Source organism: Petromyzon marinus, unplaced genomic scaffold, assembly GCF_048934315.1.
Source record: "Petromyzon marinus isolate PM22_M1 ecotype Great Lakes invasive population unplaced genomic scaffold, UKy_Petmar_22M1.pri1.0 PM_G_Scaffold_58, whole genome shotgun sequence".
Taxonomy (NCBI): Eukaryota; Metazoa; Chordata; class Hyperoartia; order Petromyzontiformes; family Petromyzontidae; genus Petromyzon; species Petromyzon marinus.
This window is the reverse complement of record NW_027423011.1, coordinates 223-26723: the sequence shown is the minus strand read 5'-3', so window position 1 is coordinate 26723 and position 26501 is coordinate 223. Positions and strand designations below refer to the sequence as shown.

Below are 26501 nucleotides of genomic sequence, written 5' to 3'. Positions count from 1 at the left end.
ACAAGCGGCCTTCATCAGGTGAAGGGACGAGACTGTCTGGTAGGACAGTCCAAAGAAGATGAATCATTGCAGTCACGAAAGCTTTAAATCGAAACGTGCTTTATTATTTATTTAAAGCTCTTCATCAGACCAATGATGAATGAAGGTCTTGCCAATGCCATGTCGATCGTCGCGGTAGTTGACCATACTTCACCATGCTGGTTAATGTGTGTTGGTGAACGGGGGGGATCAGTAACAGTTAAGACATAATAATGCTGATTACCATGATGTTGCTAACAGCACTTTTACGGATGCTGCTGATGACGGTGATGATGATTATAGAAAAGACACTCATAGCGATGTTGTTTACGATCATGTTGCTGATCACACTGCTGCTGCTGCTGGAGACGAGGAAGATGAAGACAGCGACTTTCCTTCTGCTGGCACTTCTGCTGCTGACCACGAGACTTGATCCAACTATGGCTGCAATTCCTGGACGCTAAAATCCCAGCCGATCAACAAGTCGGCAGCAAAAACCCTCTTGAATAACAAACGATATTAACCGTCACGACAGCAACGGCGACAACAACAACATGGTCTACTTTTCCCCGCAGGTTCTGCCAGTCGCTGGTCATGGCCCGCTACACGATCCTGCGATACCCGCAGAACGCTGACTACCTGCTGATAACGGCGCGCACCGGCTGGGTGAAGCTACGCGAGCTCTGGACCAGGGGCCTGGAGGACATGCAGAGGCTGTGGTCCGATATTGCGGCACGGTACAGAAACTAGAACCGCGGTGGAAATCGAGACGGACGGCGAGGAGAGAGAAGGGGGAGTTTGGGGTCGGGGGGGGCCCACCGTGAGACACGTCCTCCCACTCGCCCCACCGGTACCTCCCGAGGCTTCGCAAGGAACCGGTTTCAACTTGAACGTGGCGCCGTTGGTTTTGGACACGTGCGATCTTTGAATACGGAATCTGAAAAATGTGAATTGCTCATGCCAGGCACTTAATGCATAGGGGAGGTTTTTCGTAGCTTCAGGTTAGGAACGTATTGTTGCTGCATCCAGCGCTGTTGACAAAACGGCATTCACATGCGCATCCGTGGGTGATAATAATAATAATACTGTCAGAATATTTTTTTCCCGTTCATTTACTCAGGAAATCCTGACTGTTTCTGAGATTTTGTATTCATGAAGTTCCAGCGTTCAGATGTTCGACCAATTCCTTTGTAGCTTGTTTGGCTCGTGAGAGGAAACCGGAGTAACTCGGAGATTACCTGTGCATACGAAAGGTGGTGGGGGGGGTAACACTCGACAACTGCATAGATGTTTTATATTTTTATTATTTTATTGTTTCCCTGCTACGTGACTTTACAGAAAGAACCAAGAATATAAAAAGCGTCACCGTACACCGACATCTGTTGGCCAACTTGCAGCGCAAGGCATAAAACGTCTGCTTTTCCCAGACAGTCTTCAAATTAAGCACTAAACCCAGGCTCTTCCCCGGTTGAGCTTCAAAGATCTGACGAGATTTGGTGCATTCTGGGTTAATTTTGTTATTTTGTGAGTTGCAGTTGCATTCAGATATTTTTGTTAATCTAAACTACAGTTGACCTTAGAACCCTCAGACACGGGCGTGGGGAGTCCTGGCCTCGTGAAAGATCAGTCGACTTTCTTGCGTTGCCATGACCTTCCACTCGGCGGACTTTGGGAACGGTAGTGTGGTGGGGGTGGTGGGTGTTTGATGATTTTGCTGTAAAGGTTTCCTCTACAAAAGTGGGACACTCCTGGGTTTTGCCACCAAGTACTAAGTCATGTTTTGCAGAGGGGTCAAATACTTATTTCCCTCATTAAAATGCAAATCAATTTATAACATTTTTGACATGCGTTTTTCTGGATTTTTGTTGTTGTTATTCTGTCTCTCACTGTTCAAATAAACCTACCATGAAAATTTTAGACTGATCATTTCTTTGTCAGTGGGCAAACGTACAAAATCAGCAGGGGATCAAATACTTTTTTCCCTCACTGTAAGTTCGATTACAGGGAATGACTATAACATGAATTGGAAGTGATATCTGGACCCCTTCAAACAAACCGCATTGACCAGTGTGGTGCAGTATGGTGAAGCAACCCATATAATATGGGGAAAGGCATCATCCAGCAGTGGATTGATCTGAGGCTGTGAAAATTGGCTAAGCCTCGAATGCAGATGCACCACGTATACACTGCCGCCTCCTGTCTTATGCCATTGCCGACGAGAATGTTGCGTTCTCATACTAAATTAAAACTATTTTTTATTTTACCGGGGCCCACTGAGCTATAAAGCTCTTTTTTTTTAGAAGCGACCTGGCCACAAATGATAGCTCAACGAAGTGGCTTATCGTGTGAAAATTTCTAGCAGCCAAATACTCCAAACGCATGCTTCTGAATTGGGAGGGAAAAACCGGAGGACTCGGAGAAAAAGCCACACGATCAAGGGGAGAACATCCAAATATACAGCAGCAGGCATCAGTCGAGATCGAACCAACGACCTCCTGTATACCAGGCGAGATAGTTAACATCTGGCCACTGTGCTTGCAGCCCATCTTACCCGAGTGAATGTGAGCTTGCATTCTGTGCTCTGGTAACCCGAAAGTACACCGCCAGTTTTTCAGGTCGCCCTATCCGATGAGAGCGATCAAACACGAAGCGCGATTCTCAGAGACAGCAATAATATAATCCCATTCCTCTAGAATTACTGTCAGCTGTGCCCCTATGATAGGAAAGGTTATGCCACTCTTCAGAGGTATGGGGTGCTCTCCTTTCCTTCTCACCTCATCTATGCCAACCGTGTCACGATGTATTTATTTCAATTGTGCCTCTCGTTCGCCAGTCTGATTCTTCAGCTTGTGTACGTCTTGTATCGAGTAGGTGGTGTGGCCAACACCACGCCAAAGGGGCCGTCCATAAATGACGTCACGCACCTGGGGGGGGGGGGTGTCAGACATTTGTGACGATGCGTGACGAGGGGGGGGGGGTGATAAATGTGACGTCACATCAAAATGCGCAACTTTAAATAAATATAGACAACACGTTCCACTTAATTAAATAGACTTGTTAATAAATGTTTTCTCCTACAACATCAGAGTGCAGCGGCACAATAAATACGCACTACAATGACAATAGTTTAAAGCGATTTGAAGCATGTTTTATCTTTCGATTTAAAGCTTTCGTGACTGCAATGATTCATCTTCTTTGGTTCTTTCGGTAAAGTCACGTAGAATGAGAATAAAATAATAAATTGATAAAATAAAATAACACAATAATATTCTCACGACGTTTCGGCCACAACACAAGCGGCCTTCATCAGGTGAAGGGACGAGACTGTCTGGTAGGACAGCGCTGGAGTGCTGTCCTACCAGACCAAAGAAGATGTTTTATCTTTTTTTTTGGGGGGGGGGGTCAGACATTTGTGACAATGACGAGGGGGGGGGGTCAAAAATCGTCCAAAATCGCGTGACGTCATTTATGGACGGCCCCAAAGCCGCTTTTGTCGCCCCAATGCTGACGTTGTATCCACAGCACACCAGGTACTCATTTAAGTCTGCGCCGACATAATTGAGGCCCAGGAAGTCACCGTTGTGACCACATACACACGCACGAACATTCGCCAATGCGTCATCATCGCCACTCCGATCACTTGGCGGCCGACGACAACGACGACGACGATGTCTGGGGCAGCTCTACCCGATGCAAGGATTCTGCCGACGGCTAAAGGCTCCTCCTCCCGTGCGCCTCTGGCGATGCCCCCCGAACAGCGCTGTGCCGAGATGGCTGCGTCAACGGCGGGCGCTGCGCGGCTCCCTGGCGTGTGCACCTGCAGGGACGGCTACTCGGGGCTTCGCTGCCACAAGCGTACGGCCACCATCTGCTGCTGCTGCTGCCGCCTCTCAAATCCCCGCCGTCAACTCTTCGTAGAGAGAAATTGGGGGGGGGGGTATCCGATTGGGATTTCCTTGGCATTTTTCCCTCTAGTCCTCTGCATTCTCAAACTGAAGTTTGTGGGCCAGTCTTCCACGGTCCATTCGCATCTCCCATTAGTCGCCATTGAAGTGTTAATTGGACCGTATCGCTGCATTGTATTGCAGGCTGCTGATTTTGTGGGAGTTGAAAAGTGGGCCGCAGAAAGGTGTATCTACTGGCTTTACGAAACACCTGTTGTAGCCTATAGTTACCTGTGTACTAGAGGACATCGAAAGAACTGGTTAACTCCTTGGCAGGTCGGTAAGCTGTACAATGTGGTTATTTATATAAGCATCGTGTCTATCTGTTGATTTGAGAGCTGGAATCGAGACATTCTTCCATATAAGCTGGTATGCTTGATTTGTCACATCGTGTTCCCTGAGATATCACAAATAGTGGCATCAAATGACTGCATCTAACAGAGAAATCCATTTTGATTTAAAGCTTTCGTGACTGGAGTAATTCATATTCTTAGTTCTTTTGGTAAAGTCACGTTGAAGGGAAACAATAAAATAATAAAATATATATAAAACAATAAAAATTCTCACGACGTTTCGACCATAACACAAACGGTCGTCATCAGGTGTGTCGGTTTGCATACATTTTTTTTTAAAAACGGTGTATTTATTTATTTATAAAAACGTTAGCGCCGTGCGTAGCGATTTGGCAGTTTATTTAGAAGGACTAGTCCATCTATCTTCTTTGGTTCTTTCGGTAAAGTCACGTAGAATGAGAATAAAATAATAAATTGATAAAATAAAATAACACAATAATATTCTCACGACGTTTCGGCCACAACACAAGCGGCCTTCATCAGGTGAAGGGGGCGAGACTGTCTGGTAGGACAGCGCTGGAGTGAGAGAGCCACGTTCAGATCACGGCTTTTAAGCTGTGTGAGAGGAACAAAGAGCCTTGACGAAGGAATTAGCATAAAATTTAGCATTGAAATGGCTGAATGATTAGCTTGTGACTGGTCACAGAAATAGCTATGTTAAAAGTTAAAGCATACACATCCGCAGAGGCACCCATTGTTAAAAGGAATTAGCATAGAATTTAGCATTGAAATAGCTAAATTAAGGCATACACATCCGCAGAGGCACCCCTTGATAATGGGATTAGCATAGAATTTAGCATTGAAATGGCTGAGTGATTCGCTTGTAACTGCTACAGAAATAGTTACGTTGAAGTCAGAGCATACACATTCACCGAGGCACTTAGTACAAATCAAACAGGAGAATTTAGCATTGAAATAACTAGGCGAATTTAGCATTGAAATAACTGGGTGATTTGCTAGTGACTGGTCACAGAAATGACTACACATCTGAGCTATTCACAGTACTATATAGTGAACCAATAAAAACTAAAATATAAATTACCTTCATGTTATCAATAAACTCTATATTCTCCAATCAGCTAAGCTACCAACCATAAGTCGTTATATATCACAATGCTATATGGTGAAAAAATGGGTGGATTCTTACCCTCAAATTTCCGTACCACGGATAGCTACGGGCCCCGTTCAGACGGACGAGTTCGTCCATGGTCGGAACAGAGGAGGGGGAGAGAGACAGCTGCGAAGCCCTAGTATACTCCATGTTGTAAACCATACCATTAACCGTGGTGTGAGAGGTATTAAGAGGCAATGCTGGCGAAAGAGCTGCGGTCTGAAGGTCATCGTAAAATTACAATTAATTAAGAACAGAAATGATTTAACACATCTTTCCAGTGGTTACTAAGCCTGAATCCATCTTCTCGGTTAAAATTGTCTCTGTGCTTGTATATGTGAATGGCCTCATGAACGAATCTCTCATGGTAGCCAGTTGGTTTGCAAAGAACCTCAATGTCATGTGAGCCCACTGAATTGTAACAGTGATCTGCCACGGCAGAGGAGTTCGTCTTACCGTGTTTCAAGTCTGCTTTATGTTCACGGATGCGGTCCGAGATATGTCTTTTGGTTTCTCCAATGTAGCTACTACCACAGAGGCACTTTAGTTTGTAAACGCCCGGGTACTGTATGTCTGGAACAGCATCTTTTACAGATGGAACTAAATCACGGATTTTATGTACTGTGTTGAATCGGACCTGGATCTTGTGTTTATTCAGGATTTTGGAGATCTTTTTAGTGACCCCTGCAATGTAGGGTAAGGTGATGGTTTTGAGTGGCTCCACAAGAGGATCCTTCTTCATGACTGGAGTGATGGCTTTGCGGATTGTGTAGTCGGAGTAGCCATTAGCCCTGAGAGCCTGGTGTACGTGCTTGAGTTCACTGGTAATGTGTTCCTGGTCGGAAATGCATTGGGCTCTATGGTATGGAGTCTTGATGAGGCAGTTCTTCTGGGATGGATGGTGGTGGGAATCCGGTTTCAAGTAAGCATCTGTATGGGTAGCTTTCCTGTAGACAGAGTGGCTCATTGAACCATCATGTCTCCTTTTAATTAAGACATCCAGAAAGGGTAGTTTGCCATCTTTTTCGACCTCCATGGTAAATCTGATGGCTGGGTGTATGGAATTGATGTGGTCGCGGAATTGGTCTAGAGCAGGCTGGCCATGTGGCCAGATGACAAAGGTGTCATCAACGTACCTCTTCCATAAGGTCGGGCGTAGAGTGGCAGTCTGGATGGCGTCAGTTTCAAATTTTTCCATGAATACGTTGGCTACAACCGGAGATAGGGGGGAGCCCATTGGGGTGCCCTCAGTTTGTTTGTAGAAAGTTCCATTCCAGGTGAAGTATGTGTTGGTTAAGCAATGTCTCACCAGGGGGGGTACATCAGTATGCAGTCCTTGATGAACCAGGTCTTCAATGATAGCGATGGTGTCAGGTACCGGGACTTTAGTGAACAAGGACACCACATCAAAACTGACAAGCAGGTCGTTTGGGGACAGGGAAATGTCTTTGATTGTCGATACCAGGTGAGTAGAATTTAGTACCGCAGAGGTGGTTTTTCCAGTGAAAGGTCGCAGTATATCAGCCAGAAAACGTGCCAGTTTGTAGGTGGGGGAGCTGATAGTAGAGACGATGGGACGAAGGGGTGTATCTTCTTTGTGTATCTTTGGAAGGCCATATAATCTTAGTGGTCTGGCAGCAGAGGGTTTCAACGAGAACTGTTTGTTCTCATCAATTAATGCTGTTGAATCAGAGATAATTTTGTTCGTTTTGGTGACCAGGCTGTTGGTGGGATCTCTTTTTATTTTTGTATAGCTGCCATCGTTGAGTAGTTCTTGAATTTTGTTGTTATATTCTGTTTTGTCCATGATGACAGTGGCAATGCCTTTGTCGGCTGAGAGAACGTCGTTCTCTCAGCCGACAAAGGCAATGCCAAAAATATCTGAAATCGCTGCAACCTTCAAAAACGCTAAGATGCCAGCTAGCAACCTCAGCAAAGATGAGCGTTTTGAATTATATAAATTAAAAAAGAGGGATGATATTGTAGTCCTCTCAGCTGACAAGGGCAATGCTACTGTCATCATGGATAAAATAGAATACAACAACAAAATTAAAGAATTACTCGACGATGGTAGTTATACAAAAATAAAAAGAGATCCCACCAACAGCCTCGTCACACAAACCAACAAAATAATTTCTGATTCAACCGCATTAATTTATCAATCTAAACAGTTTTCGTCGAAACCTTCTGCTGCCAGGCCACTAAGATTATACGGCTTAACAAAAATACATAAAGTAGATACACCCCTTCGTCCCATCGTCTCTACTATCAACTCCCCCACCTACAAACTGGCTCGTTTTTTGTCTGAAATCCTGCATCCTTTCACTGGAAAAACCACCTCTGCGGTACAAAATTCTACTCACCTGGTATCGACAATCAAGGGTATTTCCCTGTCCCCAGACGACCTGCTTGTCAGTTTTGATTTAGTTTCCTTATTCACCAAGGTTTCTGTACCTGACACCATCGCAATCATTGAAGACTTGGTTCATCAAGGACTAAACACTGAGGTACCCCCCCTGGTGAGACACTGTTTAACCAATACATACTTCACTTGGAATGGAACTTTCTACAAACAAACTGAGGGCACCCCAATGGGCTCCCCCCTATCTCCGGTTATAGCTAACATTTTCATGGAGAAATTTGAGACTGACGCCATCCAGACTGCCACTCTGCGCCCAACCTTATGGAAGAGGTACGTGGATGACACTTTTGTCATCTGGCCACATGGCCGGCCTGCTCTAGACCAATTCTTCGACCACATCAATTCCATACACCCAGCCATCAGATTTACCATGGAAGTCGAAAAAGATGGCAAGCTACCTTTTTTGGATGTCCTAATTAAAAAGAGACCTGATGGTTCAATGAGCCACTCTGTCTACAGGAAAGCTACCCATACGGATGCTTATCTGAAGCCGGATTCCCACCACCATCCATCACCGAAGAATTCTCTCATCAAGACTCTGTATCAAAGAGTCCAATGCATATCCGACCAGGAACACATAGACAGTGAACTCAAGCACGTACACCAAGCTCTTAAGGCTAATGGTTACTCCGACTATACAATCCGCATAGCTATCACTCAAACCATGAAGAAGGACCCACTTGAGGAGCCTTTCAAAACCATCACTTTACCCTACATTGCGGGGATCACAAAATAGATGTCCAAAATCTTGAATAAACACAAGATCCAGGTCCATTTCAACACATTACATAAAATCCGTGATCTGGTTCCGTCTGTAAAAGATGTGATTCCGGACATACAATACCCCGGTGTCTACAAACTAAGTTGCCTCTGTGGTAGTAGTTACATTGGAGAAACCAAACGCCATGTCTCGGACCGCATTCGTGAACACAAAGCAGACCTTAAACACGGTAGGACCAACACCTCGGCCGTGGCAGATCATTGTTATAATTCAGTAGGCTCACATGACATTGACTTTTTCAAGACAGAGGTTCTTTGTAAGCCATCTGGCTACCATGAGAGATTCGTTCATGAGGCTATCCACATATACAAGCACAGAGACAATTTCAACCGAGAAGATGGATTCTGGCTTAGCAATCATTGGAAAGATTTGATAAACCATTTCAGGTCTTAATTGATTGTTCACGCTTACAGTGGCTTTCAGACAGCATACATTAAAATTTTTCGTCTCCCCCCTCCTCTTTTCAGAACATAGATGGACTAGTCCTTCTAAATATACTGCCAAATCACTGCGTGTGGCGCTAACGTTTTTATAAATAAATACACCGTTTAAAAATAAATATATGCAAACCGACACACCTGATGACGACCGTTTGTGTTATGGTCGAAACGTCGTGAGAATTTTTATTGTTTTATATATATTTGATTATTTTATTGTTTCCCTTCAACGTGACTTTACCGAAAGAACTAAGAAAAAGAGAAATCCATGTTTAGGAGTCTGTCTCCTTCCTGTTTTATTTCCTCGTAATGATGAATATTTCATATTTTCAGATTCTGGTTAATGTATCAAGATGCGTTAAAATTGTGGGAAAGATATGTGACCGTTAGTCATTATACCCTGGTCAATGCAGGTTGGTGAGAAAACTCACCCGACGTGGATAACCACACACCACTTCCACTCAGATGACCCCAACCACTCGGGACTCAAGCAGATACACGGATAGCACCGGGAGGTCTTCATCCAGCTGTGGATTGATCGTGGTCAATGATGACATTCAATGTTTAAGGTGTAGTAGCGGTGCAATTGTTAGCGCAATGCACTATGAACCCAGCAGCGACTCAAGTTTGATTACTGATCATGGATGACATCACTAGCGAGTGATATCTGAACTAATTCTGGGCACCTACCTGTCCACCAATCCACACTGACCAATGTGGTGAATGATGGTCAAACAACCCCCATGGCAGAAACATCGTGGTGGAGGAATTTATCCAGCAGTGGATCGACAAAGGTCTTCACATTTAAATAAAATGTTTAGTGCCAAGTGATTGGACTACACATTTTAATTCTAGATTTAAAGCTTTCGTGACTGCTAGGATCCATACTCTTTGGTTCTATTGGGTAAAGTCAGCGCTGTCCTCCAGACAGTCTCGTCCCTTCACCTGATGAAGGCCGCTTTTGTTGTGGCCGAAACGTCGTGATTTTTTGTTATGTTATTTTCACCTACGTGACTTTACCCAATAGAACCAAAGAGTACTACACATTTTACCCAGCAGAATGGCGGTGAGTGTCGCACGCGCAAAACGAAATTGTCTCGCAAGTTCACAGTGTCATATTGTGCGTCTTCATTCTTTGTGCCGTCTGCCTTTTGCTCAGGCCAAGCGCGACATCCCGTGTAGTCACGGTGCTGTCACTGATCACCAATCGATTATATAATTACTGCACCTGAATGAGTTAAATGAAGACGTCACCCTACTGCTGCTCTATTTAAGACCGGGAGCAAGTGAGGGCTTTACCATTCTGGCGAATTGCCCGATGATGCTGGATGTAATTACCAGCGAAACGTCGTATTCAAACTGTAAATGTTGTGGATTCACCCTTCAACACAGCGGTGGGCTGATGTAGTGAACTCTTTTGTCTTTTGTCAACGTGACACTTTTTTGCTGATTGGCCGTGTCGGGTGGTGGAGGGTTACGACACATTTATAACTAACGCGATCTAACCCAAAAACCTTTATTATGAATCACGACACTAATTACACCATAACTAGCTACGTGTCCACCAGGCTAACTACACTAATTACAACGTAACTAGCTACATAACCACCAGGCTAACTACACTAATTACACCGTACCTAGCTACGTAACCACCAGGCTAACTACAATAATTACACCGTAACTAGCTACGTGACCACCAGGCTAACTACACTAATTACACCGTAACTAGCTACGTAACCACCAGGCTAACTACACTAATTACACCGTAACTAGCTACGTGACCACCAGGCTAATGACACTAATTACACCGTAACTAGCTACATAACCACCAGGCTAACTACACTAATTACACCGTAACTAGCTACGTGACCACCAGGCTAACTACACTAATTACACCGTAACTACACTGGGAGTAGCTACAACGGACAGGACCCCAGCTTGGGTCCAGGTCCACGTGTTGGTGACTCTTCACGGACGTCGAATGTAGATCTTCAGGATGACAACAGCAATTCTGGGGACCCAGCTTATATCCTCCGTGGTCGTGGCTGGCCGCACCCTTGGCCACGACCACCTTCTAGAATCCTCGAGCAGGATCTCGCCCCGACACGTGACCACCCCTAGCCCCCCACTTGGGGACCCTGTGTAGACTTTACCAGTCACGTGTTCTCCGGGGTCAACCAGAGTGCCATGGCCTAAAGTAACCCGATTCCATGGCTGACACTCTCACACCCCATCCTGTAGGGGTCGGCAATGCACACCTGAGCGTGGTGTCACTCAGCGCTATGACTCAGCGCTCACAGAGCCCCCTCTAGGGCCAGCACGACACCCGCATACAAGTGGTGTCCACGATGTGAGTACATCGCACGCCGTGCCTCTCTAGGGCCTGCATTACACAGTGACATCCACGATGTCACTATATACGTGGTGTCCACGATGTGAGTACATCGCACACCATGCCCCTCTACCGCCGGCATTACACAGCGACGTCTGCGATGTCAGTACATCTGCATTCCTCTTTCCATCCCGGAGTAACTCTCAGCATGCACCGCTCCACGCTTTTTTCCTAAATACTTTTCAGCTTTTGTTCCATGTTCTTGTTTGATAATTCTTATTTATCACCGGTGCTATGGTATAAGCCATGGTCCTTGTGTATTCTGTGCAATGGCATGGACCATAAATAGCTCGGCACACACCCGGCTTGTTGATGTCCAATTGAACGATGCAATGCGGTGGCACTTGAACCTTAAAGCAGGATCCACAATCCTGGCTTCTCGAGTTGCCACGCATCACTTCCCCATCCATTTGCCTCAATACTGCAACTGTCCGGGAAGCACAGCAAATCGTGGAAAAACGAACGTCTCCCCATCCACTCGGATCTCAATACAGTCCCTCGCCAGCACTCGAGTCGCGCAAGCCTTTTTGGACCCACGCGCTTAACCTTCAACAATGTAACTTCAAACGTGATATTCTTGGGTCTTTCGGTAAAGTCACGTAGATAGGTTCAAAGAAAATAACAAAAAAACTACGACGTTTCGATCACAGCACAAGCAATCGTCATCAGGAGAGCAATCTCATTATCTCTGAGATCAGGGCTAGGCCAGCCCTGAACAAGATCCGTCGACTCGATCAAGTGACTCACATTTCTGAAGAGATGCCGCAACACTAAGGTAATACCGATCGCCTTCACACTGACATCTGCTGTTGTCACTTCTCCCAATGGTAAACGGATCTTGTTCAGGGCTGGCCTAGCCCTGATCTCAGGGATAATAAGATTGCTCTCCTGATGACGATTGCTTGTGCTGTGATCGAAACGTCGTAGTTTTTTTGTTATTTTCTTTGAACCTATCTACGTGACTTTACCGAAAGACCCAAGAATGTGAATTCCTGCAGTCACGAAAGCTTTAAGTCAACATTCAAACGTGATTCTTGGAAATCCGAATGAAGTCCATAAGACACAAGCACCTCATGAAAGACCCGATGTAAAAGGTACCTGGCTTCGATCTTCCGTAAAGCTTACGGGCTACCTTAAACAACATCCGGTCGATGCACAAAAAAGGAAAATAGAAAAAACTCTCCAGTGTGCGACTGGGCTCACCCAGAACCATGGAACATATAACAATTCAATGCCCGATTCACAAACATAATGGAGGCATTACAGTGATACAATCTGCTACAGCTGACGCAGTCATCCGGCTCTACCACCTCAAAGAAACATTATTGTAGTTGCTACACGTCTGCACATACGAATAAGATGTTTGTGAAACTTGAATCGATGTGGTCATGCTATATAAAGCTGCTGCACTGGCTGAAATTGTCAGTTTGTATTTATGCATGTTGTTGTTGCAACGCGTTTTCTCAGTGGTCCGTGAACAGTACACGTCGTGTTGAGTGACCAGAACGACACGTACTGCCCCTTCGAGCTTAGTTGTTCCCCTAACTGATAAATGGAGGCTAATGAAAACACTGTTCGTACAGACGTGTCTAATGCCAGACAAGACATTGATGTATGGCACCAATTACCGCAAATGCGAGCTGTTACCTGAGCAAAATGTAACCAAGCAAAAAGTACATTTAAAATGAATAAATCCAACACTCAGTTCAGCAGAAAATACTGAACGTATGACCACCAAAAATAGAATGCGACTTCTAGATTTGAAGCTTTCGTGACTGCAAGGATGAAATTGTCAGTTTGTATTTATGCATGTTGTTGTTGCGTTGCAACAACAACATGCATAGTGGTATTCCAAACTCCCAGGGTGGTGTATTATCATCTTGTGCTAATTCCAAGCTTTGTCAGTGGTGCGTTTCATGCTAATTTCCTTTGTCAGAGCGTTTGCTGTTTGCCCCCTCACAGCTTAAAGGGAGGCGACCAGCGCTTGGCTTTCTTCACTCCAACGCTGCCCGCTGGACAGGTTGGTCCCTTCACCTGATGAAGGCCGCTTGTGTTGTGGCCGAAACGTCGTGATTTTTGTTGTTTTAATTTTTTTACCTACGTGACTTTACCGAATAGAACCAAAGAGTAAGAATGCCACTTATAATTATACACATTAAACAGGATGTAATTGAATGGAGTGGTGGCACTAGGAAACTGACGAAACAACCAGTTCAATTCCCAGCCACAGTTAACATCAGTGGGTGAAGAATGACCGACATGGTGTGGTGAGGCCTTCGTTTAAGCAGTGGGTTGACAAAACGCTGTAAATGATGAACAGTGAACACATTACAATTCTCCAGTGAACTGTTTATCAACACATGGTAAACATGCCTTTAAAAGTGGCAAGGAAATATACACTTAAGTTTACCTTTGGCTCCAAAATACAACTTGTTAAAATGTTGCTGTTGGGTGTCAATTGAAATTTTACATATCCACATATCTGTAACATTCCCAGAGTAAAGAACATGACAACTTAAACTGGACATATTTCCAGGTACATTCATGTTTATTCAACTTTTAAATACACTGCAAAATAGATTCAAAGCTTTCGTGACTGCAGGAATGACTCTTTGGTTCTTTCGGGTAAAGTCGTGTAGTAATTTCTTTCGACGAGACTTTACCGAAAAAAGTGTAACACTGCAAAATGTCATAAATGAAAATATTAACATTATCAAAAACAATTTTAATGAAAAAAATGTGGAATAAGTGGTGCAGAGCTAAAAGCAGCTTTTTTTCTTATATCCAAATACTGATTTCTAGAAGAGATCAGATAACGGTAATATATTTACCATATGAAAAGGGTTTATATTGCCATTTATAATGCAAATCAATTTAGAAAACACGTAATATACAAAGAATGGTTCATTTTGCAATTCCAATCATCTGCTGACAATTCATTGTAAAAGGGCCTTACAAAACATTTATATTACATCCAAAACAGTATTATCTGTAATGGAAAAAGATAAAAGGTCAAACATTGGGGCACTATACCGCATTACTAGCTTCAAGTTTATATTTTTGTATTACAATTGTAGCAACATTTTTTAATTAAACCAATTAACATATTTTCATCTCTGAATATGCATAAAAACTCGTGGGAAGAACCCAAAACTGTCTTGCATGCAATCACACTTTTTCAAAACACACACTTTTTACAAAGACCATATTATTATTTCTGCAATTATATATATTTTTTTGGCAGTTACAGTATATCCATTTTCCAATAAACATTTACATTTGGCGCAAAGTATTTTCAATTTCGGAAGTCATACAAGGCAACAATTTGAAGAGTACATTATCGGTAACTGCCTGATACATTTCAGGGTTCAATTAGTCCACCGCACTGGCTGCACTCTGCTAAGAGTTTTTGTCACACTCACTTACGACAGCATAGACTTGCTGCAGATTAGAACCCCAATCAGATTTCAATGCTTTAACTCTCACCATGACAACAAATAACTTCCCCGAATCACCTAATCAGTTTTTAATTGAAGAGGTAGAGTGCAATGTACCATATACATCTTTAGCATCAAATATATATAAGGACGAAACTAAAATATTAAACAAATAACAAAATAAATAGACTGCTTACAACACTGGCTATCCTTAATTTTGCATGTATTATCCAACTTGTTTTGTACGTTTAACACGTAAAAAAACCTCCAACATTCTCGTCGTTTGCATTTGTTCATATCCCAACACATTGCATTAGATTGTAATATTCTTCAAATCGACTCAAATCCATGACACTGCTCATTTGTTGTACTTTCATATTATATCCTGCAGCTTTGAATATTATTTAAATCTGTGCTTCCAAATCTATGTGTGTAATCCTTCAAAGCTTATGCAATTTTATGTACAATTTAATTTTAAGTGAGAGGTTACGTAAAACAGCGCTGATGCAAAAATTATGGTCCTTCCAATCACGTAAAACTCTGGGTTGACATGATGCTACGAGTTGGTAATAGATGAAATTCATAATAAAAACAAATCATTACAATATAATACGAAACAAAACTTAGAAACACAGCACATCTTGTTTCCGTGAATACAAACTACTAAATTGATGGAAATAAGATTTACTTTTGTTGTAAGTCAAAAATCTTTGGGTCATACATGAAAGCCCATACAAGCAAAAAAGTGAAATGTTATGAACTGCGTAACATGGCCAAATTGATGCTGTGCCTTGCCTTTTCTTACACCGAGTACTCCATCCATGCTTTGTTATACGCAGGATACACGACTGCAATATTATCTTTGTCAGTCTTCAAACTCGGCAATCATAGTACTCCTGTTCTAGTCAATGCATAAGCTGTCTGTGCAATGAAAAATCAATCTGAAAAGTTTACCTCTTGAATTAAGGCCTTATATGGCTTGGCACATTCTTATCTTTCAGAACTGGTTGTTCTCTATGCCACTATCTGTAACCTTGAGTACACAGACACTGGACGAATACTCATCCTTCATGTTAAGGTAGACATTGCAGGGTTTTAGACCATTCTGTTTTTACTTAACTAAACAATTGAACCAAATTGTCCTGCCACCTAGGGACAATCACATCGAACGTTTTATTTTACACTCTCTCAATTGGGATATGTCGTGGTGTTTATTAGGCTGTAGTTTTCCATTTTTTCTACATATGTACTTGTTTATAGAGTTGTAGATGTATAGATGTAGCACTATATTACATGGTAAAGTGAATTTGGCCACCTTTTTGTGAAAGTAAATAAATTTGCTTAAATTAACATTATTTTCAAAGCAGAGGAAAGTTGGTAGTCTGATGCAAAGTCTTCACGGTTGTTTGCATGGAGGCCACAGGTAAATAACCGCACCGTGCAGCCCAAGTTTTCTTGGTCATAGATGTTCTTTGCCTGCCACCGTTAAGTCTGTTTGAGACGCTTGCATGGAGGTCCCAGCTGTGGAGACTGGGCCGTGGCCAAGGCACGGAAAGCATCCGCAACCAGGTGAGGGCGAGACAGAACCATGGACTTCCAGCCCGCCGTCTCCATTACGTCCATCGCATGACTGCAAGTACAAGTCAGGGTTAAGCGAGCTCCTAATAAGCAGTGTCTATAAGGATTGGGGCAAACGGTTAGTCTCCATTAAAAGGGACTGTAATGCAAATTGCCATGTAAGCATCATCAATGTTACGCAGCTCAGTGACAGTCACACTCTCACTAGACTTGCCTGTTTATTATGAAGTCAATGGCCCGGGCCTTCAACTGCTCTGCACTGTGCAAATCGGCCAAGATCAAAGTCTCCGCAACATTTTCCACCGACAAGTTTGTGCATAGTGCATTCTCGCACATCACCTTCAACCTCTCTAATGCATACTTGAGAAAAGTAAAAACAAAGTGCAATTTCAGTATTAAGAACACTATTTTCTCTACCTATTTCGCTTGTTTAATATTCCCTCACCCCATCAACTACTTTATAAACGCAGTATACAGCAGTCAAATGTTTGATAATTTTCTTAAAACATGGCATCAACCTTTCAGCATATTTATGTTTTAAGTCATGTATTTATTGATCTCTACTATAATTAGGGGTCCTTGTCCTAAACTTGATTATATTGGTTACAAAGTCATGCAAATTACAAAGGAGGTGAGATGTTGTTTTCCAAGAGCTTAAAGAGTTTGGTTGTTAAGCTGATAAACAATGCAACTGCAAGCCACCATATTTCAACTCTAGCAGAATATGAAACTTTAATGAACAAAGCTTAAACATGCGACTTTATACGATTTGTATTCTTATTTTATTACAATCGCTTTAGGAACTATTGAATATGATGTTCCAGAAGGGAGAGTAATGACTCTTAACTGATTATCTGGCAGATCTTCAGGAACAGCAGGATATCCGTTTCCTTAATAAAAGTATATTTGTTCCAATTTATTTCTATACAGCCATGCCACATCAAACAATCTTTTAAAACACTTCCCTTTATTTTATTACTAATTGTATCAATTGTTAATGTGATTAACAAAAAACCCTCAATACAAGAACACACAGCCAAATGGTTGCACTTAGGATAAAAATGCTGCATGTGAATGCACTTCAATGCACACGTACTAGCCTCTAGCATGGACTAATACCAGTTTGACATTCAATTCCATTGTGAAATTGCATGACAATTTATATTTTTTGTTGAAAATTCAATCATCTCCCAGGACATCAATTCCAAAACCTGAAAGCACTAATGTGAACGTCTGCATCATATACATTTGCTATTCATATTATTTGTGACATGGGCTTTAGAAAATACCTAAATGCTGTTTTAATTTCACTTGCGACCTACAACTGCATACCGATACATCACAAGGTGGTGCGATCTCATGTTAACATTTTAAGCGTGTAACCTTGTCAGCAGCGGCCAGCAGGTCATCGGCCATCTTCTCGAGGTTTGGAGCCCTTCCCGTATAGACAAAACGCATCATTTCCTTGAACACGTCAGGCTCCACATCATTAATCTCCACTCGATTCTGCAAGGTAGCAACACAATATATTCAAATTAACTTCGGCATATATTGGGAGACGAAAATATAGCATTCAATTAAATAAAATAAACATCCGTTATATCTACACAACACATGTAAAGTGGCTCCATTAAAGTTGTATTCAACTTGCCGATGACTATTTATTGCGCGTAATAAATCCATTCTTGACACACATGCAATGGCCTTCTGTGAAATGTTATATAAAAAATAGCTATAAAATACAATCTAACATTCCCTCGGAATGAATACTTTTTGATAATAAATGTGCAATGCGCCAAAAGAGTTACTAGGGTAATAGTTCAACATTTGACAGCACTCTCAAGAGATACTTATCAACCGATCCATTGTGACAAATGCACCTTGGAAATGTATGATCACAGTATTAATGTGCTGTATTAAGATTGCATTTAAAGATACCTTTTTGCTCTCTTCCATTTCATGTTCAAACATAGCATTAAAAACAAGTGACCGACCTGAAAAAGGTAAAGCAACTGTTAACAAATACAGTGAAACCTTCGATTGCGAGAATAATTTGTTCCGGAAACGTGTTTGTAATCCAAAGCACTCGTATATCAAAGCACTCGTATATCAGTTGTGATCACGTGACGCTCGGCAGACAAAGCGTATACGTACTACTCGTATTGCAAAACCTCACTCGTTTATCAAATTAATATTTATTAAAAAATTTGGCTCGTCTTGCAAAACACTTGCAGACGAACTTACTCGCAATTCAAGGTTTTACTGTACAGTTAATTGGAAAAACACCGGAATGTGGTACAGACACATTTAGATGTTATATCTAGAGATCAAATAATCTAGATACAAAAGAGGTACAATCCAGATCCATATTTTATTTCATATGGCATATCCATTACAGATTTGTCAAACATGGACGCAAATAAATGTCCAAATTAGAGGCTCAAAACCTACACCATAATTGCATTGTGTAAAATGAATTCCTGCACAACGATGATATAGTGAAGTAAATAAAAACGGAATAAAAACTTTAGCAACAGGATTATTAAATATGTTTATCTCTCACATAATACAATATTACATTTATATATATGTAGTGACATCGCGAATGTCATTGTGTAATGCCGGCTATAGAGAGGCACGGCGTGCGATGTATTAACATCGTATTAACATCGAGGGCACCACGTGGATGTGGGTGCAGTACCGGCCCGAGAGGGGCATGGTGAGCGCTGTCTGACAGTGCTGAGTGGCACCACGCTCTGCGTGCGGTGCCGACCCCTACAGGATAGTGTGTGAGAGTGCTGGCCATGGGAATGGGGTTACCAAGGGCCATGGCACTTGACCCCGAAGGACACGTGACCGGTAAAGTGTACACAGGGCCCCCAGGTGGGGGCTAGGGGTGGTCACGTGTCAGGGCCGGGAACCCGCTAGAGGATTCCAGAAGATGGTCGTGGCTAAGGGCGGAGCCACCCCCGCCACAGAGGATAAAAGCCGGGTCCCTGAGAGGGACCGGCTGCTGTTGTTCATCCTTAAGAATCTACGTCCTACAAGAGTCACCAACACGTGGACCCGGACCCCGTGTAATTAGTGTAGATAGCCTGGTGGTCCACCACCATAGGTTGTTCATGTGTTAAGGGGTAGTACCCCGTGTGTTGGTTGAAGAAGTGCGTCTGTGACTCAGTTGAATTCATTACACATATTTACTGATGTATCCTTTAACAAAAAGCATTACAAATTGACGTAAGCATTTGCCAGTGTTAGTTAATTAAATTCAGTGTAAAACAGGAAATGGCTGTAGTTGATTACCCCAAACTAATTACAGTATCATTAATTATATGGTTCTATTGTACACTAAACGACGCATGTGTTGCTTGTTGTGGCACAGACCTGCCAATACGGCCTTGTGGGCTTTAAACTCCTGGCCACCAACACGAAGCAGGCAGTCAGTGAAGCGGGAATTGTCCCAGATCTCCCCGAAGTCAACTGCCAGCCGGCAATCTGGTACTTTGAATGTACTCATGCTGGATTGACCAGAAATGTTCACGGAATCCTGCCCCACACTAACCTGCATAAACATCAACCAGCTTTGAGAAGGCATTTGATGATTTTTTTATACAAATCCTCACTTAACTTCACATTTTGCATGAAGATGTAGGCTTTGGTTCAATCAAGCAAGCAAATCTGCACAAACATCCTATATCAGAACAAGTGTTGTGAATAATGCCAAAATAGTGGTCCGTGAAATGTTTTTCATATTAATCAATTTTCATTCTATATTTTTGTCAAGTTATTTTACACTGTATAAACAGTTTCAACAGGTAGTGAGGCCCCTAATTATGGGTTCTGCACAGCAACAGAGGAAGTGAACAGCCCTCCTTGATGTGCTTCCTTTCATTATCAAAAATGCTTGTATTTTGTAAAGGATTTTAAAGGTAAAAAAATTTAATCTGGTGATTAAAAGGACCCCCCCAAGGACAATAAACATTTACATCAAACTGGCTGATGTCCGAGAATAGGAAAAGGAATTCATGTGGTGACATTTAAACAAAACACATTATGTAATACCTGACATTCTAGTTTATAAAAATGTCAAGGTTTAAATATAAACACTATCCAGAGGGAGAAAACCTAAAAAAAATTAAGCTTGATTATTTAATTGTTGTGCTATGTTAACTCTAGCACCAGTGGAGGAAAAAAGTGCTTGGAAAACTCATGTTAACAATTTCCTTGTATGGAACAGGGAAAGTAATTATTACAATCTTCAATTAAGTAGAATATTGACTCCAACTGTGCAATTGTAATGAATAAAATAGAAAATTACACAATAGCCGCAGCATGTCATACTTACTTCACCAAAGAGTGTCAGTTTGTTATCTGGAAGCAAGCTATTAGATTCATCAAGCAAAAAATCTCTTCGAATGAATTTTTTAAATCCCCAGTCTTTTCCTTGGACAAAGCGGTATGCTCGCGGGGTCTCTGTAAAAAAATAGGTTTCAAACAATACTCACCAGTTCTTACAATAAACTGTGGTAATTTCATGTAATGGGAAAAAAAAAACTTCATTATATTTTCAAAATGTAAAGATAGCAATGTATTCTAAAGCCCTGCGCCACGGTGGCAGTCAACTACCTCGCCTGGTATATAGGTCATGGGTTCGATCTCAACCCTGATGCCTGTATATTTGGAGTCTGCATGTTCTCCTTGTGCTTGCATGTATTTTTATCCAGGTCTTCCGGTTTTTCCCTCCATATTTATAAAAATCCAGAGTATTTGGCTGCTATGCATTTCCACACAATAAGCCATCTCGTTAGGCTATTGTTTGTGGCCAGGGCACTTCTGAAAAAGAGCTATGTACAGTGAGGAAAAAAAAGTATTTGATCCCCTGCTGATTTTGTACGTTTGCCCACTGACAAAGAAATGATCAGTCTATCATTTTAATGATAGGTTTATTTGAACAGTGAGAGACAGAATAACAACAAAATCCAGAAAAACGCATGTCAAAAATGTTATAAATTGATTTGCATTTTAATGAGGGAAATAAATATTTTACCCCTCTGCAAAACATGACCTAGTACTTGGTGGCAAAACCCTTGTTGGCAATCACAGAGGTCAGACGTTTCTTGTAGTTGGCCACCTGGTTTGCACACATCTCAGGAGGGATTTTGTCCCACTCCTCTTTGCAGATCTTCTCCAAGTCATTAAGGTTTCGAGGCTGACGTTTAGCAACTCGAACCTTCAGCTCCCTCCACATATTTTCTATGGGATTAAGGTCTGGAGACTGGCTAGGCCACTCCAGGACCTTAATGTGCTTTTTCTTGAGCCACTCCTTTGTTGCCTTGGCCGTGTGTTTTGGGTTATTGTCATGCTGGAATACCCATACACGACCCATTTTCAATGCCCTGGCTGAGGGAAGGAGGTTCTCACATGGCCCCGTCCATTTTCCCTTTGATGCGGTGAAGTTGTCCCGTCCCCTTAGCAGAAAAACACCCCCAAAGCATAATGTTTCCACCTCCATGTTTGACAGTGGGGATGGTGTTTTTGGCGTCATAGGCAGCATTCCTCCTCCTCCAAACACGGCGAGTTGAGTTGATGCCAAAGAGGTCCATTTTGGTCTCATCTGACCACAACACTTTCACCCAGTTGTCCTCTGAATCACTCAGATGTTCATTGGCAAGCTTCAGACGGGCATGTATATGTGCTTTCTTGAGCAGGGGGACCTTGCGGGCGCTGCAGGATTTCAGTCCTTCACGGCGTAGTGTGTTACCAATTGTTTTCTTGGTGGCTATGGTCCCAGCTGCATTGAGATCATTGACAAGATCCTCCTGTGTAGTTCTGGGCTGATTCCTCACCGTTCTCATGATCATTGCAACCCCACGAGGTGAGATCTTGCATGGGGCCCCAGACCGAGGGAGATTGACAGTTCTTTTGTGTTTCTTCCATTTGCGAATAATCGCACCAACTGTTGTCACCTTCTCACCAAGCTGCTTGGCAATGGTCTTGTAGCCCATTCCAGCCATGTGTAGGTCTACAATCTTGTCCCTGCCATCCTTGGAGAGCTCTTTGGTCTTGGCCATGGTGGAGAGTTTGGAATCTGATTGATTGCTTCTGTGGAAAGGTGTCTGTTATACAGGTAAGCTGAGATTAGGAGCACTCCCTTTAAGAGTGTGCTCCTAATCTCAGCTCGTTACCTGTATAAAAGACACCTGGGAGCCAGAAATCTTTCTGATTGAGAGGGAGTCAAATACTTATTTCCCTCATTAAAATGCCAATCAATTTATACAATTTTTGACATGCGTTTTTCTGGATTTTGTTGTTGTTATTCTGTCTCTCACTGTTCAAATAAACCTACCATGAAAATTATAGACTGATCACTTCTTTGTTAGTGGGCAAACGTATAAAATCAGCAGGGCATCAAATACTTTTTTCCCACACTGTAGCTCAGTGGGCCTTGCCTGGTAAAATAAAAATAGTTCAGTTTAGCTTTTAACTTCAAGGTAGATGAAAATCAGACCTGGATTTAAGTGTATGAAGATATAGTTCATATGGATTAGGTGAATGTGTTTGTGTATTAATAATGCTTGTCTTTGTAAACATGGTTGTGTGACGTGAGTTACATGTTCAAATAAACCTACCATGAAAATTATAGACTGATCACTTCTTTGTTAGTGGGCAAACGTATAAAATCAGCAGGGCATCAAATACTTTTTCCCCACACTGTAGCTCAGTGGGCCTTGCCTGGTAAAATAAAAATAGTTCAGTTTAGCTTTTAACTTCAAGGTAGATGAAAATCAGACCTGGATTTAAGTGTATGAAGATATAGTTCATATGGATTAGGTGAATGTGTTTGTGTATTAATAATGCTTGTCTTTGTAAACATGGTTGTGTGACGTGAGTTACATGTTAACATTACCAAAGACAACACCAAAGCAAATACTAAGAAAAAAACATGAAAGTTTAAAACAAAAAGATAGATTTAGACTCTCAGAGAAATGTTAATAGCCTTAGCAAAGCACAGTAAATGTATGGATGTCATCACTTAAAATAGTTATCGCGCATTGAAAGAGTATCCTGAAAGTAATAAGGCAATTATAAAACAAACAATATGAACCACTAAAGCAAGGTAAAGGAGAAGTGTGAAATGGGATGAAAATGCCAACCTTTGTAAAACCACCAGAAATGAATAAAAAAATGGATGAGAATACAAACAAAAATAATGAAGTTGTAATAAACAGTGAGTGCAAGCAGAAAAAATAAAGCCGTCACTTGATAAATTACAATGGAATAACACATGGTGAAGATTGTAAAACTAGGAAAAGAAATGTCCGTGAATGACAATGTCCAGGTACACTAAGCAAAATAAAATTATTATTGGAGGGTCAATATCATGGAAAACACAAAAATATGCATAATGGAAACTCCTGAAGGTGGAACAGGATCAAGATCACTTTTGGAATATGAATTTGATAATGAAAAGTTGCAATGTGCTACAGGATGAAAGATTCCAATCTAGTGCATATTACCTACTATGAAACACTGATTACAAATAGAAACACTGACAAATGGAATAAAACTACAAAGTACACAAAGCGTGGAGAGAAGTATGTTGAGAATTACAGTGAGAAACTGAAAGAGGAACACGTTGGTCAAATCAAAACGGCAAATTAGAGACATCATATTCACTGTTGTAAATATAGATTGGGCTTGGACAGGACACATCGCTAAATGGGATGGTTGATGGATGAGACTAGTGGTCGAATAGGAAGAAAAGTAAAGTACATGCCCAAGACGATGTCAAACGTAGACAAGGAGATATTAGATCAGCTCATGTGAAGGATGAGGGATGGTGTTCGTAAGGTTTATAAAATGTTTCAAGCAGTCGATAAATAATGGCTGATTATGATATAATCCTGTTACCAAATACACATATGACGTGAATTGATACTTTAATACAAGTAGTTTCACCCATAGCCTTGGTTTCCTCTCCCTTGGCATTAAGAATAGAAATCTTGAACTTGGCGTAGACTTCACTCTTGGGACAGCTGACCAATAACAAGGACAACGATAGGTAATCTTTGCTCTCTTCGTCAAAACCCTCGGGGTTTATGCGTAGGCACCTGATTGAACATATGAACAAGACATGGTCGTTAATATTAGGTGTGTATGTACGCGCAGACTACATTACTAAAACAATATAGTATGAACTAAAACATGCACTATGCAAAATTGTTCTAGTAAAGCACCTCCGTGAGCATTGTGATTTTTTTTTAATGTCATAAAATAGCCAGAATTTACTGTACCATTTCAATGTATCATTGGTGCCTGCTGAAAATGTAGAACTCTTGAGAACTTGGCCCATTTCTTCAAGACAGAAGCTGAAATTGTTGATGGTCCACATATAAGAGAACTTTACGACCTTAACCTGAAACACACGAGCACATAACAGCTATAAAGCTCATGCATTACCATAAATACATCACCATTGACAAACCCTCAAGTATTTCACCCACACATCTGAATATTGTGCTCAAAAAACACAAACTGTCTATAAGGAAAGAAACATTACTGTAAATGAAAGGGTCTTATTAGTGTTCTGGGATTACCTTGCATGTTCATTACTGCACAGCGTTAACACAAGTCTCAACATGTCATAGATTAGAGTGTGCAATAAAAGGCCTTTTTATTTTTTTATTTGATAAAAACTGCTGCCCCTTTTGTAAAAATACACTACCAGTCAAAATCAGAGACAATTATCTAGTATAATGTTGTTAGTGCAATTCTATGAACTTTGCAATCTGATGTACAAAAATAGCCTGTACAATGATAATCCATAATTGCACTTACACATAATTATGAAACCATTTTGGATGGCTTTGCGCGATGAACAAAAAAACGTGTAAAAGTTAAATACATTAGCCATGCGCATACTTTGATCGGCACAAGACGGGAGACCCGTTGAATGTGATTGGCCACAACAGGGGAACAAGTTACCTGTGTGTAGCACCAGCTTTCTGCGATGGGCACATTGGACATTTCAGACGGAGGTGGAGGGCTCGGGGCCCTGGACATGTTTGCATTGAATACGAGGGAAGTGACATCATCAGGTGACATTAAGAGGGAAGTGACATCATGAGGTGACATTAAGCAGGAAGTGACATCATCAGGCGACATTAAGAGGGAAGTGACATCATCAGGCGATATTAACATGTAAGTGACATCATCAGGCGATATTAACACGTAAGTGACTACGAGATTACGAGTTAAATGTTCTTGCTGTGGTTTTCACACCTGACGGTGATTGCTTGTGTTGCGGTCGGAACGTCGTGAGAGGGGAGGGAGGGTGGGGAGGGAGGGAGGGGAGGGGAGGGGAGGGAGGGGAGGGAGGGAGGGAGGGGAGGGAGTGGAGGGAGGGGAGGGAGGGAAGGGAGTGAGGGAGGGAGGGAGGGGAGGGAGGGAGGGGTGGGAGGGAGGGAGGGAGGGAGGGAGTGGAGGGAGGGAGGGGAGGGAGGGAGGGAGGGGAGGGAGGGGAGCTGAGGGAGGGGAGGGGAGGGAGGGAGGGAGGGAGGGGAGGGAGGGGAGGGAGGGAGGGAGGGAGGGGAGGGGAGGGAGGGAGGGAGCGAGGTAGGGGAGGGAGGGGAGGGGAGGGAGGGAGGGGAGGGAGGGGAGGGAGTGGAGGGAGGGGAGGGAGGGAGGGGAGGGAAGGAGGGAGGGAGGGAGAGGGGAGGGAGGGAGGGGTGGGAGGGAGGGAGGGGAGGGAGGGAGGGGGGGAGGGGAGGGAGGGAGGGGAGGGAGGGAGGGAGGGGAGGGAGTGGAGGGAGGGAGGGAGGGGAGGGAGGGAGGGAGGGGAGGGAGGGAGGGGAGCTGAGGGAGGGGAGGGAGGGAGGGGAGGGGAGGGAGGGGAGGGGAGGGAGGGAGGTAGGGAGAGGGCAGGAGGGGAGGGGAGGGAGGGAGGGTGGGAGGGAGGGAGGGAGGGGAGGGAGGGGAGGGGGAAGGGAGGGAGGGAGGGAGGGAGGGAGGGAGGGAGGGAGGGAGGA

The 26501-nt window shown here is 42.7% G+C and overlaps 2 protein-coding genes across 4 annotated transcripts in view; one reads left to right on the top strand and one right to left on the bottom strand.

Moving 5' to 3' along the window:
* LOC116937932 (hydroxylysine kinase-like) overlaps positions 1-1935 on the top strand; it is a 31695-nt gene extending 29760 nt beyond the window's left edge. For both annotated transcript variants that reach the window (XM_076062347.1, XM_076062346.1), the window contains one exon: positions 594-1935. In XM_076062347.1, the coding sequence (XP_075918462.1) occupies positions 594-768 (175 nt within the window). In that variant the 3' untranslated portion in view covers positions 769-1935. The remainder of the gene's footprint in view (positions 1-593) is intronic.
* A 12048-nt stretch (positions 1936-13983) lies between these two features.
* LOC142918216 (speckle-type POZ protein-like) lies at positions 13984-25570 on the bottom strand. Of its 2 annotated transcripts, none has more exons than XM_076062344.1 (9): positions 25459-25570; positions 24768-24889; positions 24433-24584; positions 20819-20946; positions 19858-20035; positions 18412-18467; positions 17857-17979; positions 16688-16833; positions 13984-16525 (listed from the first exon to the last, which is right to left on the bottom strand). In XM_076062344.1, the coding sequence occupies exons 1-9, from the start codon at positions 25534-25536 to the stop codon at positions 16381-16383; spliced, it is 1128 nt and encodes a 375-aa protein (XP_075918459.1). In that variant the 5' UTR covers positions 25537-25570; the 3' UTR covers positions 13984-16380. The 2 variants fall into 2 exon arrangements, with proteins under 2 accessions (XP_075918459.1, XP_075918460.1); XM_076062345.1 differs by lacking the exon at positions 25459-25570 and adding an exon at positions 25312-25418.
* Positions 25571-26501: the final 931 nt, after the last annotated feature.